The 16,902-nt window shown below is 39.2% G+C and overlaps 1 protein-coding gene across 30 annotated transcripts in view; it reads left to right on the forward strand.

Moving 5' to 3' along the window:
* Dlg2 (discs large MAGUK scaffold protein 2) overlaps nt 1–16,902 on the forward strand; it is a 2,051,694-nt gene that overhangs the window by 1,610,552 nt on the left and 424,240 nt on the right. For 23 of the 30 annotated variants that reach the window (XM_039089312.2, XM_039089327.2, XM_039089335.2 and 20 more), the window contains one exon: nt 12,408–12,563. The exons of the other annotated variants lie outside the window; for them this stretch is intronic. In XM_039089312.2, coding sequence (XP_038945240.1) covers nt 12,408–12,563 — 156 coding nt within the window. The remainder of the gene's footprint in view (nt 1–12,407; nt 12,564–16,902) is intronic. 30 annotated transcript variants of the gene reach the window in all.

Raw genomic sequence — 16,902 nt, forward strand, 5'->3', positions numbered from 1 at the left:
AAATAACCCTATTAAAAAATGGGGTTCAGAGCTAAACAAAGAATTCACAGTTGAGGAACGCCGAATGGCTGAGAAACACCTAAAGAAATGTTCAACATCTTTAGTCATAAGGGAAATGCAAATCAAAACAACCCTGAGATTTCACCTCACACCAGTGAGAATGGCTAAGATCAAAAACTCAGGTGACAGCAGATGCTGGCGAGGATGTGGAGAAAGAGGAACACTCCTCCATTGTTGGTGGAATTGCAGACTGGTAAAACCATTCTGGAAATCAGTCTGGAGGTTCCTCAGAAAATTGGACATTGAACTGCCTGAGGATCCAGCTATACCTCTCTTGGGCATATACCCAAAAGATGCCTCAACATATAAAAGAGACACGTGCTCCACTATGTTCATCGCAGCCTTATTTATAATAGCCAGAAACTGGAAAGAACCCAGATGCCCTTCAACAGAGGAATGGATACAGAAAATGTGGTATATCTACACAATGGAATATTACTCAGCTATCAACAACAACGAGTTTATGAAATTCGTAGGCAAATGGTTGGAACTGGAAAATATCATCCTGAGTGAGCTAACCCAATCACAGAAAGACATACATGGTATGCACTCATTGATAAGTGGCTATTAGCCCAAATGCTTGAATTACCCTAGATCCCTAGAACAAACGAAACTCAAGATGGATGATCAAAATGTGAATGCTTCACTCCTTCTTTAAATGAGGAAAAAGAATACCCTTGGCAGGGAAGGGAGAGGCAAAGATTAAAACAGAGACTGAAGGAACACCCATTCAGAGCCTGCCCCACTTGTGGCCCATACATATACAGCCACCCAATTAGACAAGATGGATGAAGCAAAGAAGTGCAGACCGACAGGAGCCGGATGTAGATCGCTCCTGAGAGACACAGCCAGAATACAGCAAATACAGAGGCGAATGCCAGCAGCAAACCACTGAACTGAGAATAGGTCCCCCGTTGAAGGAATCAGAGAAAGAACTGGAAGAGCTTGAAGGGGCTCGAGACCCCAAAAGTACAACAATGTCAAGCAACCAGAGCTTCCAGGGACTAAACCACTACCTAAAGACTATACATGGACTGACCCTGGACTCTGACCCCATAGGTAGCAATGAATATCCTAGTAAGAGCACCAGTGGAAGGGGAAGCCCTGGGTCCTGCTAAGACTGAACCCCCAGTGAACTAGACTATGGGGGGAGGGCGGCAATGGGGGGAGGGTTGGGAGGGGAACACCCATAAGGAAGGGGAGGGGGAAGGGGGATGTTTGCCCGGAAACCGGGAAAGGGAATAACACTTGAAATGTATATAAGAAATACTCAAGTTAATAAAAAAAAAAAGAAATGTTCAACATCTTTAGTCATATAAGGGAAATGAAAATCAAAACAACCCTGAGATTCTACCTTACTCCTGTCAGAATGGCTAAGATCAAAAACTCAGGTGACAGCAAACGCTGGCGAGGATGTGGAGAAGGAGGAACACTCCTCCATTGTTGGTGGGATTGCATACTGATACAACCACTCTGGAAATCAGTCTGAAGGTTCCTCAGAAAATTGGATATTGAACTACCTGAGGACCCAGCTGTACCTCTCTTGAGCATATATCCAAAAGATGCCCCAACATACAACAAAGAGACATGCTCCACTATGTTCATAGCAGCCTTATTTATAGTAGCCAAAAGCTGGAAAGAACCCAGATGCCCTTCAACAGAGGAATGGATATAGAAAATGTGGTACATCTACACAATGGAATACTACTCAGCTATCAAAAACAATGACTTTATGAAATTCATAGGCAAATGGATGGAACTGGAAAGTATCATCCTGAGTGAGGTAACCCAATCACAGAGAAAAACACAAGGTATGCCCAAATGCTCGAATTACCCTAAATTCAGAGAACACATGAAACTCAAGAAGGATGACCAAAATGCGAATGCTTCCCTTCTTTAAAAGGGGAACAAGAATACCCTTGGCAGGGAATAGGGAGGCAAAGTTTAGAATAGAGGCAAAAGGAACACCCATTCAGAGCTTGCCCAACATGTGGCCCATACATATACAGCCACCAAACTAGATACGATGGATGAAGCAAAGAAGTGCAGGCTGACAGGAACTGGATGTAGATCTCTCCTGAAAGACACAGCCAGAATACAGCAAATACATAGGCGAATGTCAGCAGCAGACCACTGAACTGAGAACGGGAACCCCGTTGAAGGATTCAGAGAAAGGACTGAAAGAGCTGAAGGGGCTTGAGAACCCATATGAACAACAATGCCAAGCAACCAGAGCTTCCAGGGACTAAGCCACTACCCAAAGACATGGACTGACCCTGGGCTCCAACCTCGTAGGTAGCAATGAATAGCCTAGTAAGAGCACCAGTGGAAGGGGAAGCCCTTGGTCCTGCCAAGACTGAACCCCCAGTGAACGTGATTGTTGGGGGGAGGGCGGTAATAGGGGGAGGATGGGCAGGGCACATTCTTAGAAATGGAATTTTTAAGTTGTAGACTTTGTAGCTTTTAGCATGACCACCTGTGTGCAGGCAGGAGCTCCACAATTGTTAGATGACATAATAATGGTGCTGAGAGTGGGAGGGACACTAGAGGGTTTGTGGAAGGACAGCTGGGATAGTGCTAGAAGGAGAAAAGGAAGGGGGAGTAATGTAATGCTATTTCAATTTCAATTAAAAATTTTTAAAGTGATAACATTGCATTCTGATTTGGATCGATATACAATATACATTGTATAATTTGAAAGTAAAATATATATAATTTTATTTATAAATAATATAAGAATTTTCTATATAAATATGTTATATTTCTATAAAAATATATGTTTATATATTTTATAAATAACTATATTATGTATAAATTAATTTGTATTTATATATATAATATATATAAACTTTTATTTAAAACTATATGCCTTCATACATACAGAAATGTACATGGCCACTGTATGAGGCAGTTGGCAGAATAAATTAAGCACATTTGCTAATTTGAATAACACAGCAAGTCAAAAAATAAATGCCAGAGTCAACAGCAAATTATTTCTCAGAGTAAATAGGTATCTGTCTTTCCAGTGCTGGAGGCAGGGTACTGGCAAGGGAGTGGGACCTGAAGGCAAAGGAATGATAGTTCACAGTAAAATAAAAATGTCCAGTTAAATTTTAATTTAAGCAATGATAAATAATAAACCCATTTTAAATGTGCCCCGTGTAGTTTAACTGAACAGTTCTTGATTGTTTATCTGAAATTGAAATGTAACTGAGCACCATATTTTTATTAGCTAAATTCAGCAGCCTCGAAATAATTAGAAGTATAGTTAGAAAATCAGAAGAGGAGCTTATCACTAAAGAACTTGTTCCCATCCTCAAAAGTGACAAGAGATGGACTCATAAACCTGATGGCCTACTGCCCAATTACATATTAACAGAGGTGATGGTCATTTTCACTGTGGTAAGTGCTGTTCATACATCAGTCTATTAGAGGAGGACACTGTACAGGTTCATGAGCAAGGAAACTGAGACATAGGGGTGAACAGTTTGTCCCACTTAGGACCCCAACTCTTATAAGTGATGAGTCTTATATCTAGATAATTATACTTTGGGTCCATTTTCTTTGTTGTTATTGTGTTTGTTTGTTTGATTGATTGATTGATTGATTGATTGTTTGATTGATTTATATGAAAGGTAATTGCCATGAGGCTGTGAGCAGTAATGGAAAGACAATGAAGACGCATAAAGAGAAAGGTGTTATCTTATATAAGATGGTTGGTTCTTGCTGTAATCCCAGTATTTGGGACTAGGGCAGGTGGACTGTGTGTCAGAAACAAGCCTATGCTACTTAGTGAGTTCAAAGCCAGCCTGAGCTATATGAGTTCAAAGCCCACTTGGACTACATAGTGAGTTCAAAGTCAGCCTGAACTATATAGCAAGAACCAAACAAAACAACAAAGATGGGATTCCTACAGGAAAGCCCAAAAATACTGATCCAGCTCCTTGGGTCTAAGCGTCCTGGCTCTGACTCCAGCTCTTTGTAGGTCACCAGGTGTGTATTCTCTCATCTGAAGTGACATGAAATTTCCTTTTAAATGTTTCTATGTGAGAAGAAGTAGAACCTGGCCTTATTTACTACTCTAAAACCAGTGGTTATCATTCTCCACTGCCATGCTCAGAGTAAGTCTCTGACAAATAAAGGAACAGAGGAATAAATATTTAAGTAAACAGTCAGGTGACTACACTTTTTGAACTAAATTCAGTTGAAAGAATCCTAACCTCCATGACTTTCTGTCAACATGGCTGCTAGAATTGTAAGCAGGACAGGCAATACCTTGTAACTTCACCTTCTAGGCAAACTTTTAGTATACTTCTAAATGAGATTGTTTTTCAGATTTGTCTTCCAGATTTTCTTGCTGTTATTGCTTAATGAAGGCCCTCCCACCTCACCTCAATCCAAGCCAGATTCTCTGCTCATCTACTACTGCCTTGATTACGTTCACGTCCTTGCTTCAGACTTCCCAAACATGGGGAAGAAACAGATACAACACCCACTGCCCCCAGCCCATGTACAACTTAGTGCAGAGTTTGATATAATGCAATAGATTTCCTAAATCATTAAACCTTGCATGGACATCAACTTCAATGACTATTATAACCCACCTTGTAGGTATATCTAATGCCTCATACCTTTATGTCCTGGTCAATATTATATTTTCTTATTCTGTTTTGCTCTGATAGCAAAATGCCCAGATGGTTTTCTCTCTATAAAAACCTTTGTGCACATTTTTAGATTTTTCTCTTTAAGACAGCCGACTATAGGTAGCATGTCTGAAACGAAAGACAGGATTACAGCTAAAGCTTCTGAAATATACTACTAAATTGCTTTCTGAAAAACTTATAAGAGGTTTCACACCCCATAGCACCAACAATATGACTCTGTCTCACCATACCACAACTAAAGGATGATTTGTGAGCTCAGAGACCCTTTGTTTTTAAGGCATAAAAGAGACTCAATATAATTTACATTAACTTCATACCCACTGGGGTCAAGCATTTATATATGCATACCTATTTCCTATTTCTACCTTTTCTTTTGTAATTACACTCTAGTAAGCTTTATGTGGTTTTTATTGGGTGCTATTTTTTTTCTTGTTAGTAGTCGGAACATCTTTAAAATGCTGATGATTTTATCTGAGCAGATGTCTTTCCCAGCTTAGCACTTAATTACATGAGGTGTTTTTTAAATATTAACTCTGTGGCTCTGAGTTTCTATACAGTTAAATATCTCGTGTTTTATTGCACTTCTTCACACAAGATTCTAGGTAGTTATTAAATTATTATCTTGCAGATTTATAAATTACCTTTAAAACTCAATTAAAAGGAAAGACATAGAATGATTTTTGTGAGTTTAAAAGTTGAAGCACTAATATAGGTAGGACATAATGACCTGTCCTCCAAGAACCCAAATCTGAGTCTCAGAGGCCTTGGCCATAATTCTGCCACTGTGTGTTTCAGGTAATACTTTCATAGCTTTCAAATACTCCCTGTATTTCAATGTGCTCATCTGGTATCAAAGTTCAGTGACCCTTTCTCCTCCTTTGTCAGGATCACTGATCATCAACTCATTCAGTTAAACACTCATGACCCATGTTGATCCCAACTGCCTTAAAAGACCTGTTTTACTGAAACCTAAACACCCTTGTGGAATAAATAAACTATCTCAATCATTCAAAACTTTGAAAATGATCTTTGAATAATATACCGCTAACTCTACCCTTTCTCCCTTCAAATGAGTAAACATATTAAAATATAGCTGAAAGTGTTGTTGACAAAAGGAAAATGCTAAACCAATCCCATTTTCTATTTTAAAAAATATTTGCAGATAATGCTACAAAGTCTGTTATTAGTTACAAATTAGTTATGGCCCAATAGTCTGAAATGACACCACAGCTGTGAACCCTACCAGAAAAAAATATTATAAGATGCAGGCACACATGATGAAGTAGAGTTGGCCCTCATCTCTTGGTAGAGGCAAAGAGAGTATGAAGTTTAGAGAAAATGATCAGAAGGCTGAGAGAGACTCTGAGTTAGCTTTCCAATGCAAGGAGTGGAGGGGAGCCTTCACATGGCGCCATTGTAAAGAAACTTTGGTAATAAGAGCTATCACAGCCACTGCTTTGTTTTATCCTTGGGTAGAGAACTCAAAGTACATAAAGTACAATTGTGTAAAATGCCTGGTTTAGGTTAAGTGGATGAAGACTTTCTTCCAATGTATTTAGAGGGCAATGCTCTGAAAAGCTGTGCATTCCTGGGGGATTGAAGTTTGGAAGAGAAACAAAATAATAACGGTGGCCATTTGGGGATTCCAGTTAGCACCCTGGGCTGAGCTAAGTGCTTCATTGGACACACTCCCTATTTTTCTCAGCCATGCTCTGTTCTTGCAACTGTCCTGTTTTCTAGAATAAAGTGCTGAAGCTCTAAGGAGACCTCTGACATCAACAGGGTAGAAGTTAAAAGAACCCAAATCCTATGGGGTGCATTCATTGTCTTCACCTTTCTGCCACTTAGCAATTTACCCTCTGAGAAGTTCAGTTCATATCCTTGCCAGCTGGAACCAGCATAGCTCTCTATGTGGGGAGGACAAAATAATAGAAATAATTTAGCAGGACAAAAATAATAGAAAGAGGCATCGATGCCACAGGCCTTATGAGGAGTTTCGGGACCTGAACTTAAGGTGCTTAGAATGGGGGTTGAATCAGTTCCTCCATGTCGTCTAGGCCAGTCTCCACTAGAGCTCACCAATCATGCCTTAGACAGGGCCTTATGAAATGTTCCTTAAATGCTAAACATTAGAATAAGAGAAAGCAGTCTCATTATTATTCATGGTCATGAAAGGTCATTGTATTTATAGATGAACAAATCCAACATTCTCTTTACCCCCTAACTACTTTCAGAGGTTTTTAAGCTGTACATACTCTTATGAATACTTGACTACCAAATGGTGCATTATTTGTGACCAGAATTATACACCATCCTTTTGAGCTTAAAAAACATATTCATCATGTTCTGTCAAACATGATGTGCCAGATGCTTAGTCACGGGAGTCCTCAGTGCCCCAGATATCATCATTGATGCAGATGGTTTTATATCTTTTTAATACAGGTAATATGGTGAAAGTTCCATCTGGGCAGCCATTGATGGCCACGACAGGATTACAGAGAACATGATGCTTTGCCATTTTAACCATTTAGGTGTATTAAATAGGCATCCATAAGTAGATGCCCATGCTGAAAGGCAAAGTAACACAGACCCCTATTGATCCTACTATACTACTGTACTCTTCTTTTGAAGTTTGGACTTAAGAAGAAAGTACAGATTGCTGTGATGTCATTTTCTGGAATAGGGCTATCTCCATACATCACTACATCTAGTGAAACAAGGGGGACGGCAAAGATAAATGAGATTTGACCCTCAGCTTCTAGGGGTTAATCGCTAGAGAAAAAAGCAGTCATGTGAACAAAATATGACAGTAGAATTGTCCAAATCCCTGCCTGAGACAACATGAGGGCCTAGATGGGGAGTTGGAAAAGTCAATAAACTGTGAGGCAATCTTATTGCTTTTGTAAAAAAAAAATTAGTTTTAGCTCTTGGATTTGAGATTTCCGAGTACTATGTACATCAGGAGCATTTACAGGTTCATCGTTCTTTTCCTTTTGTTCATTTACTTTATTTAATTTATTCATTCATTCACTTTACATACTAATCAAAGTCCCTCTCCACCTAGTATCCCCTCACACAGCTCCATCTCCCATTCTCCCTTCCTCCTCTCCTCCTAGAAGGGGAAGGGCTGCCCCTGGGTATCACCCCATTCTGGCACATCAACCTCAGAACTAGTCAGTGAAGAACTAGGCACACCCTCTCCCACTGAAACCAGACAGGTCCACTCAGTTAGGGGAACAGGATCCACAGATGGGCAACAGAGTCAGGGACAACCCCTGTTCCAGTTGTTGGGGAACCCACATGAAGGCCAAACTGCATATCTGCTATTTATGAACAGGGAGCCTAGGTCCAGCCCATACTTCCTGGTTGGTGATTCAGCATCTAGGAGCCCCCCACGGGTCCAGTTGACTCTGTTGGTCTACCTGTAGAGTCCCTAAATTCCTCTGATCCCTCAATCCTTCCCCCAAATCATTCATAAGACTCCCTGAGCTCCATCCAAAGTTCGGCAGTGGGTCTTTGCTTCAGTTTACATTGTTTGCTGGATGGAGCACCTCTGAGGACAGTCATGCCAAGATCCTATCTGCAGGTATAACAGAGTATCATTAATAGAGTCAGGAATTGGTTCTTGCCATTGGATGGGTCTCAAGTTGGGACAGGCATTGGTTGGCCGTTCCCTCAGTCTCTGCTCCATCTCGGTCACTGCACATCTTATAGCTGGGACACTTTGAATCAACGGTTTTATGGGTGGGTTGCTATCCTTATCATTCCACTGACTGACTATAGGAGGAAGCCAATTTAGTCTCCATATCCCCTACTGTTAGGAGTCTCAGGTAGACTTACTCCCATAGACTGCTGGGAGTAAGACCAGTCATAGGCCGCGTGGGTGTTCTAGAGCTGTCCCCCTCTGCTCATCAGATTTCTCTATCCCCTGATCTTCCTACAATTCCTACCACCACCACCACAATTGTCCTCCCTATCCCAACTTTCACCCAGTTCCCTTCCCCATCCACCTCCAATGTCTATTTTATCTCCCTTCTGAGAAAGATTCAAGCATCTTCCCTTGGGTCCCGCTCGCTATCTGGTTTTCTGAATCTGCAGGTTGTAGTCTGCAGATTGTAGATGGCTATCCTACACTATATGGCTAATATGCACTTATAAGTTAGTGCATACTGTGTAAGTTATAGCCCTTTGGGTCTAGGTTACCTGACGTGTGATATTTTTTAGTTGTATCAATTTGCATGCAAAATTCATGATGTCCTTGTTTTTAATAGCTAAGCAGCATTCCATTGTGTAAATGCCCATCATTTTTATCAACATTTACTGTGGGAGATTGCAACTAGGAACTAGATATTCACAGCAAGAGAAAATTTAAAGGAGCACCAACAATAAACACCACTAATAATACTTTCATACAATATTTAAAAAATAAAACTAATGCAAAAAAACAATTATCAACCAAATATCAGAATTTGAAGGACAGAATTAATTTGCTCCTGGCCTAAGATGCTGTGAGATTTTGTGAAGTCAGGTTTTGGCAGTTTTCCAGAGCAGCATAATCCACTTGCAGTAAAGGGAAGTGTCTGTTTTATTTTTCTCTTAATTGCAAACAAGAGATCTGACCTAAGCTCTGTCAAGGGGATGGGGTGGGAAGTTTGTAGTTGATTTTCATTATACAACAAATGTCATAAGGGAACCATCAGGGAAGTTCGGTAACCTACATCTTCCTCCTAAGCTGTCTTGTGGGATGAGCCTACATTTTTATTCAAGAATGATCCTAGATAGTGAACCTGTAGACATTGGATTGCAACGTTTAGGTTCTCTATCATCACAAGACACCTCTACAGTAAATAGTATTTCTGCATCTTTTCCTTATATTGCAAGCTAATTTCTTTTTCTTTACTGTTATTCATAACTATCCTGTTCTCAGAGAAAAAATCCAATTAAATAGTCCTGGGTTTTGTGTTTGTTTCTGCCTCTTTCTTTTGATCCCTACCACACATATCATGAACATACCAAGAAGGAAGTGTCCAGTTCTTATCAAATGGTCTAAGTCACACTGGCTATGCAGGGACTGAGTTGAGTTTTTGTCAAGTGGGGAAAGGGGCCATTGCAGACAGGGTAGCTTTTCTAAATAGGGTATAGAGGCTGCACTCCTCTCCATTGTGCTCTAATTGTGCATGTATTTGTGATTAAAAATGTGAAGGAGGCAAAGCAAACAGCAAGTGCTAATGGAGTTCACAGAAGACAAAGATCACTAAGGGCCAGGATTGTGTTAGTTATATGCTATAAGAGCCTGCAATTATAAACCCATAGATGAGCAAATAAATGCTGATGGCTCAGAAGATGAGACCAAGAAGTCATTTTTCTATGGCCTTGGGTACATACATGGCAGGATAAATGATTTATGTATAATTCACTTAGCAATTTCACTAATATCATCAATAATCTCTTCCACTAGTCCAGAGGATGACCACAGAATAGAGCAAGTAAACACCTTGGTTGGATTTCTATATTCATTATGTTCTCATTCTGGGTGCTTCTAACAAGATAAACAGGACCTGCCATTGTGACTGGCTAACTCAGACTGCAGAAAATTCTATTTCCACTGCATTTCTTTACTGGAGTGATGGTGACATGTATTCCAGCCACCAAGGGACAGTATTGGCATTTCTTTTCTGTCTGCAGAGATGTCTCAGGGGACATAGCTACAAAGGACTAATGTGCTAGCTGCTAGCATTAGATAGACCCTCTGGAACTCAGGAATGGTAGCCTTCAAGGAGCATTATGTAAATGGGGAGGGACTCTGTGCCCAGAGACTAATATGAGGGACTCATTCTTCAGAGGCTGCATAAACTCTGCCTGCTGAGTGCTTAAAGCTTTGCTTCCATTCCTTCAGTGACAACACTTTATAAACTAAGAATTAATGATGATATAAAAACTTTTAGTCTTAATGATGATCTAAAAATACTCAGAACATCTTAGGGCTTCTCTGAAAGAGCCAGGAAAATATATTTTCTCAGTAAAAAAGAATAAATAGCATGTATTCATTCAGTGAAGATTTACCCAGTTCCTAGCATCAGCTTTCAGAATGTAGCTTGGGTAGCACTGACGATTATTTTACTGACACACATTTTACACACTAGACGGCTGAATTCTAGGACTACAATGAAGCTATTGGCTCAAAAGCTTCAAAGCTGAACCTCCTTTTCACCATCACTTTGACTTTACTGTTTGCTTGTAAGAGGACTTAGTGAAGCATGATGTCTTAGTCTTTGTTTCTTCTCATTGGTTCATGTCCACAGGTATCAAGAGCAGTAACTTCTCTCTGGATTCACAAGGGATCAGGTGATAAATGATTAAGCATAGAGAAGTAATCAATTCAGGATGAAAGAGCATTAGAGGTGACTATAAGCAAGAGAAAATGTTGAGCACCTCTTTCTAAAACCAACAGTATTGCAGCTTTTCCCAAGCCCTGAATTATTTCATTGTGAATAATATAATCATATTGCAAAGATATGAAATTATTACAAAAAAATACATGAAAGATCACAGAGTTCAGAACAAGGTCAGTTTTCATTACCTTGAATGTATTATGGTAGCCCAAAAATGAAGAATTTAACTTTAATTTGGCTGAATACAATATAGCTAGGCTGTTTTTAGGGCACATATTGGTCAGCTTTGGTTCTGTTTTTCTCTAAATATGGCCCAACTGAACTAGAAAAACTAGTGACGCCATTTTCTTGGTCTGTAGAGTCAACATCAGGCGGCAAATTGAATCATCTCTCCTGGACAAATAGTATATGGAGGTTACGTCATTGTGGAAGTGTTTATATTCACTAACTCCTTTTCCCAAGATCCTGTGCAGGCAGTTTAGATCAGACATCAGCAATGATTAACACGGAGAGCCAATGATTTCTCTGAATAGTTAACAAACTCCAGGTTATACAGTAAGAAAATAGAGTTCCTTATATTTTTTTCTGCGTAGGGATAGTGTTCGGTTGACTACAAACATAACAAAATGTTATTAGTCCTTATGATAGGCTAAGATAATTATTCTTTGCATTAAAACAGCAGTCTTAAATCTTTTAAAATACATCTTAATTTTGTATCTTATTTATATAATGAGAGGTGACACTACCTTAAACAAGATAATGGGCTTTTATCCCCCACGAAAGGAAGCCAGAGTCACTGCAATATCATCAGTTTTACCAGCTCGATGGCCTCATCCTATATGCTCAACTCCCTGTATAATTTACTTTTATCCTCTAGGTCACTTCATGATAGTGATTGACGTAGCAGTCAGCATGTTGCTTTAAGTCTCTTGCTAGCAGTTGGAAGCATTCAGTAGGAGATAATGACAAAAATCCTAGCTAAAACAACTTCCCTATCAGAAGCTCTTCCAGAATCCCTCTACGCAGGCCACATTGCACTAAACACTTTTATGGTGCCATATCTACTCTCAACTGAGGCTAGGAATAAAGTCAATTCGTGCATAAAGAAATCTATAAATAATGTCTGATGTAATAAGTATAAGCAGTGGAGAATTTGATTTGTTCTGGGCCACAATGATAAAATGCCATTAAGTTGGGTTCTTACTTTTAAGTACAGTGAAATGCTACTAGCTGCATGACTGACGCTCGTGTGTGCTAACTATGCACCTTTTTCTTCCTCTTGTGTTACCAGGCCTCCGGAACCTGTTTACAGCACTGTGAATAAACTGTGTGATAAACCTGCTTCTCCCAGGCACTATTCCCCTGTTGAGTGTGACAAAAGCTTCCTTCTCTCAACTCCTTACCCCCACTACCACCTAGGCCTGCTCCCTGACTCTGACATGACCAGGTACTGCATGCGCTTCCTCACTTCATCTTCTCCAGTTGCATGTGCTTCCACAAGGATGGATGGGTGGAATTCGTCTCCGCCCACTTTTCCTGCACTCAACACCTTCCTTGTGGAGAGATGTTCTGCTTCCATGGTATGATGGGAGAAATTAAGAACATGGCTTCTTTTGTTCTTTCTGCTGTGCTCACTAAGCACCTCAGACATGACCATGTAGAGCTCAACATGTCTAATAAGGAAATAATTATATTGCTCCAGCACCATTTTCACCATTCAAGGGATAAGAGAGAACATTCACTGAGTATTTTAAATAATACTTAAGAAATGTTCACTATGCCTCAGATTCAATGATCTAAATACGTACATATTATTACAGTCATTTAACATGTTAATTAGGATATTAAATTAAAGCCATCATATGACTGGCTCCCTGAAGAATTAACTTTTTTCCTAAGACTACAGAATTAATTGCTTCTATCTAACCACAGCGAACATAAACAATTTTTATATTTTGTTCCTTGTTAGGTTTTTATATATGTTGTCTTATTTTAATTCATCTCTATGTATGTAAAGATACAAAAGTCAAGGAAGGTGAAGGGATTTCCCACAGCGTGATCTTGTCAATCAATATGCAGTTTAAGTTTGACCTTAGAATGTCATAACAGCTTTGTAAGCAATTTCTTCTGAGTCTAAAGATTGGACACAACTATATATAAATATTTTCAGACATGTGTTTGGGGATGAAAACCATGTTGTCTCATAGTAGCCAGAATCACAGAGGAAGCAAGGTAGGAAATGTAAAATCTCATGCTCCATGAGAGGCTTCTAGTTCAGTCTAGAGGGATTGCCCACTGGGAAGAAGCCTATGGAGAGTAGCTGCTCATTTAATTATATTTTCAGACTCGGTGTCTTCATAATGATGTCAGGGCTGAGAAAATTCAGATTTTAGAGTGATTCAGGGTGAAAATAATTAAAAACATCTGCATTTTAAAAATTTTTTTTATTTTTTCATGTTTTAAATAACCCAGTTAACAGTCAATAGTCTGTTTAATTCTCCCAGAGAATTAAATAACAAATTTTTAGTTCTAGCTAGAATTTCTAGAAATGAATAAGAAATTTTGACTGTCCCATCCGCTGGACAATTTTCATGTATTTACACTAATTAAGTTTACCAACACTTCAGAATTATTTATAAATGTTAACTAAAATCTTCTTTTTAACAATTCCGAAAAAAATCTATTTATTGGTATAGTGACCTATACAATTGAGAGACTAAAGAGCTGAGGTTTCATTGGCGTGGGGAGAGGATACTTAGACGACAGCAATGACTTCCCTATGGGCAGCTCTGAACACTGACTGCTCCTTAAGCAGGCACCATGCTAAAGTTCTTCTTATGAATGATTTCCTCCAATTCTGAATCAAATTATGAAATGGATGCCATCATCATTTTGCTTTTCTAAGTGAGGAAATAAAGATTTCAGAAATTACCTGATTTGTGCCAGATCATGCACTAAGTGACAGATCTGGGGTTCAAGCCCCAGGGGCAGATGACCTGGCAGGACAGAAGCCCTGCAGCAATACAGGCACAATGTCTGAGACATCTATGCTCACTGGAAAAGCACTTCACCATGCAGCTTTATCTTTTTCTCGTCTTCATTTTTCTGCTTTGCTGTCAGGACTTTTGGGTTTTGCTTTGTTTTGTTGTTGGTGTCTTGTTGGTGTCTTATGTACGTGGCTTTTACACTGATTTCTATCCACTCCACTGGGGAATCTTCATTCCTCCCTCCATAACAAAAGTTATCAATAAAGAGCTGTCAGGGTCTAACTGTGGCAGGAATCCATCAGATTTACTTCTATCAATACCCCATAATCACTTTTATGATGACAAGAAAATATTTCTTTGTTTTGCAAATCAAAGCATTGTGGTTAGTTTGGCATGTGCTTTTCAAACCACATGCCCTAAGCAATTTTGATTGGCCCCTATCCCCAGAGCATGCCTACCTTCTCAGGACTTTGGGAATTCAATGTTCTGCTCATTCTAATTCTGTTCCTTTCCCCCTTCTTTCATTTTGCCTCTATCTTCTTTTATCTCACAAGTCTAAAAATTACCCACATAAGTATATATGCACCTATCCTAGAGGGTTTTTTCAGCAACATACTGATACAAAAAGTATTGATTTAAACCCACTTGTTCCTCCTCAATCTCTAGGTCAATGAGTAACATTAACATTGGCCCTGTGGCACAAGTCAAATACCTGCGCATAATACTTAGGACATTGGTCTCCTAATCTCCATCGTGGAGTCCACCTTCAAGCCCATCCTCAAAATAACAGAAGTCTACTCACTTCCCTCTACTTCTATGTCTACTAACTAATCAAAGCCCATCTTCCCCCTCCCTACAATATCTTCCTCATTGTTCTCACCACGCCCACTGTCTGCCTCCTACCTTATTTCGAATGTGGCTAAAGTGATCTGCTAAAATAAAACAGATCAAATCTCTCTCCTTTTGCATTGAGGATAAAATGCAAAGCCAGGCTCTGCATGATCTAACATCTGCCTGCCCCTGGAGCACCTCATTTCCCTCTTCTTTTGCTGACCACACTGTTCACACAGGCATACATTTTATTCACAAAACATGTTCCATTGCCAGCTAAGTTCCTCCCGTGTACTTCTTACTGAATGGAAAAGTTTTTCTACATTTCACCTAATTAGCTTCTGGTCATCTTAGATCCAAGCTTAAATTGCATTTGGTTAGAGAAGCTCCCTGAAAGGAAAATCGGGTCCCTTATTATAATCTCTCCTTGCATACATGTGCGTGCAAGTGGGCATGCACACACATACACACACACACACACACACACACACACATACACACCTCAATATTTATCCATGAAAATTTAAGAATTATGCACTCTTAGTTTAGCAAAAAAATGTAAATATGGAAATATGATCTTCAGACAAGCAAAATGATAAGTTATTTCTCTTTCTTCTTTTATGTATCTACATTTCAAATGTTATCCCCTTTCCAGGTTACCCCCTCTCACGTTTCCTCTCCCCCTGCTTTCTAGGAGAATGCTCCCTTTCCTGGCCACCCACTCCCACCTCCCCAACCTGGCATTCCCCTACATTGGGGAATCGAGCCTTCACAGGACCAAGGGCTTCTCCTCCTATTGATGCCAGACAAGCTTACTTTCCTCAGTCCATAACAAGTGTGTCACACTATCCCATGAATATTTGAACTTACACATGGAAACAAATCACAGTGATAGAAACTCATTTTGCATTACACGGCTACCTAAATTACTTTAGTGATCTACGTCCACATTTCAGACCCATTAAGCAACTGTGGGCTCTTCATGAAGACAAAGTGGTTTGTTTCAGAGCCTATTTACCTCAAGTAGATATTTCTTTACATGATACTTTTAATTTGTGAGAATGATTCAAAAATTCTGGTTCCATTTTCTATACTACATCTTACTTTTCCACTATATCCTAGGCTCTTTTATGAAGAAGCCAGATATGAAATCCCATCTATAGGCTAGTTATGTGGAGGAACCCAATCTATTACCTCCCTTAGTCTCTGTTTTAATGTTTCTCATAATAATACCAAAACATGTTAGAATCTTCTACCTAAAAAGAAATTAAAATAATAAATCTATCTATTCTTCTAACTAACATGCTCTAAGCTCCAGAGAAATGCAAAATATTATACCATAACAATGTTTTACGGAGGTACATGCTGAAAAGACCAACCAAAATTGTTGGAGGAAAAAAGTATGACCTTTAAACTCCAGTGAATGATGGGATGTGTTATTCTGGACATTTGAGAATTCCCCCCAAAGTCTGCTTGAGAAGTGCATCAATATTGGTACAGCAATCACTTCCTCAGACCTCAGATTAGTATTTGAGCTAGCTCAGGGAAATCCAGCCTTTGAAACTATCATTGCATTTTTATATTTAATCCCAAATTGATATTCGGAAAGACAGATATAATTAACAAAATCAAAAAGATCCCTTCTTTCTATGTCATCTGAGTTGCAATGGGAAAACTAAAATTCTCAGTTCTTTGGATTTAGAGCAAATGCTCAAGGATGAACTGTGTATGCATCTTACTGCTGAATGATTCCTTATAAAAAGAGGAATTATGTTTCCCTTAGGAACGAATGCCTTTTAAATTACTTAGCACATAGGCTAGAGATGCAGATTATATCTAGAGTGACTTTTTAGGTAGTGTACAAAAAGAAGATGAGAGGACCTAGAGTTAAACTAAATTTGAGATTTTATGGGGGAAAAAAGTGACTTTTCCGTGAGACTTCGGCTTATCTAGCACATCACTTTTTCT

The sequence above is a fragment of the Rattus norvegicus genome, chromosome 1, assembly GCF_036323735.1.
Source record: "Rattus norvegicus strain BN/NHsdMcwi chromosome 1, GRCr8, whole genome shotgun sequence".
Lineage (NCBI taxonomy): Eukaryota > Metazoa > Chordata > Mammalia > Rodentia > Muridae > Rattus > Rattus norvegicus.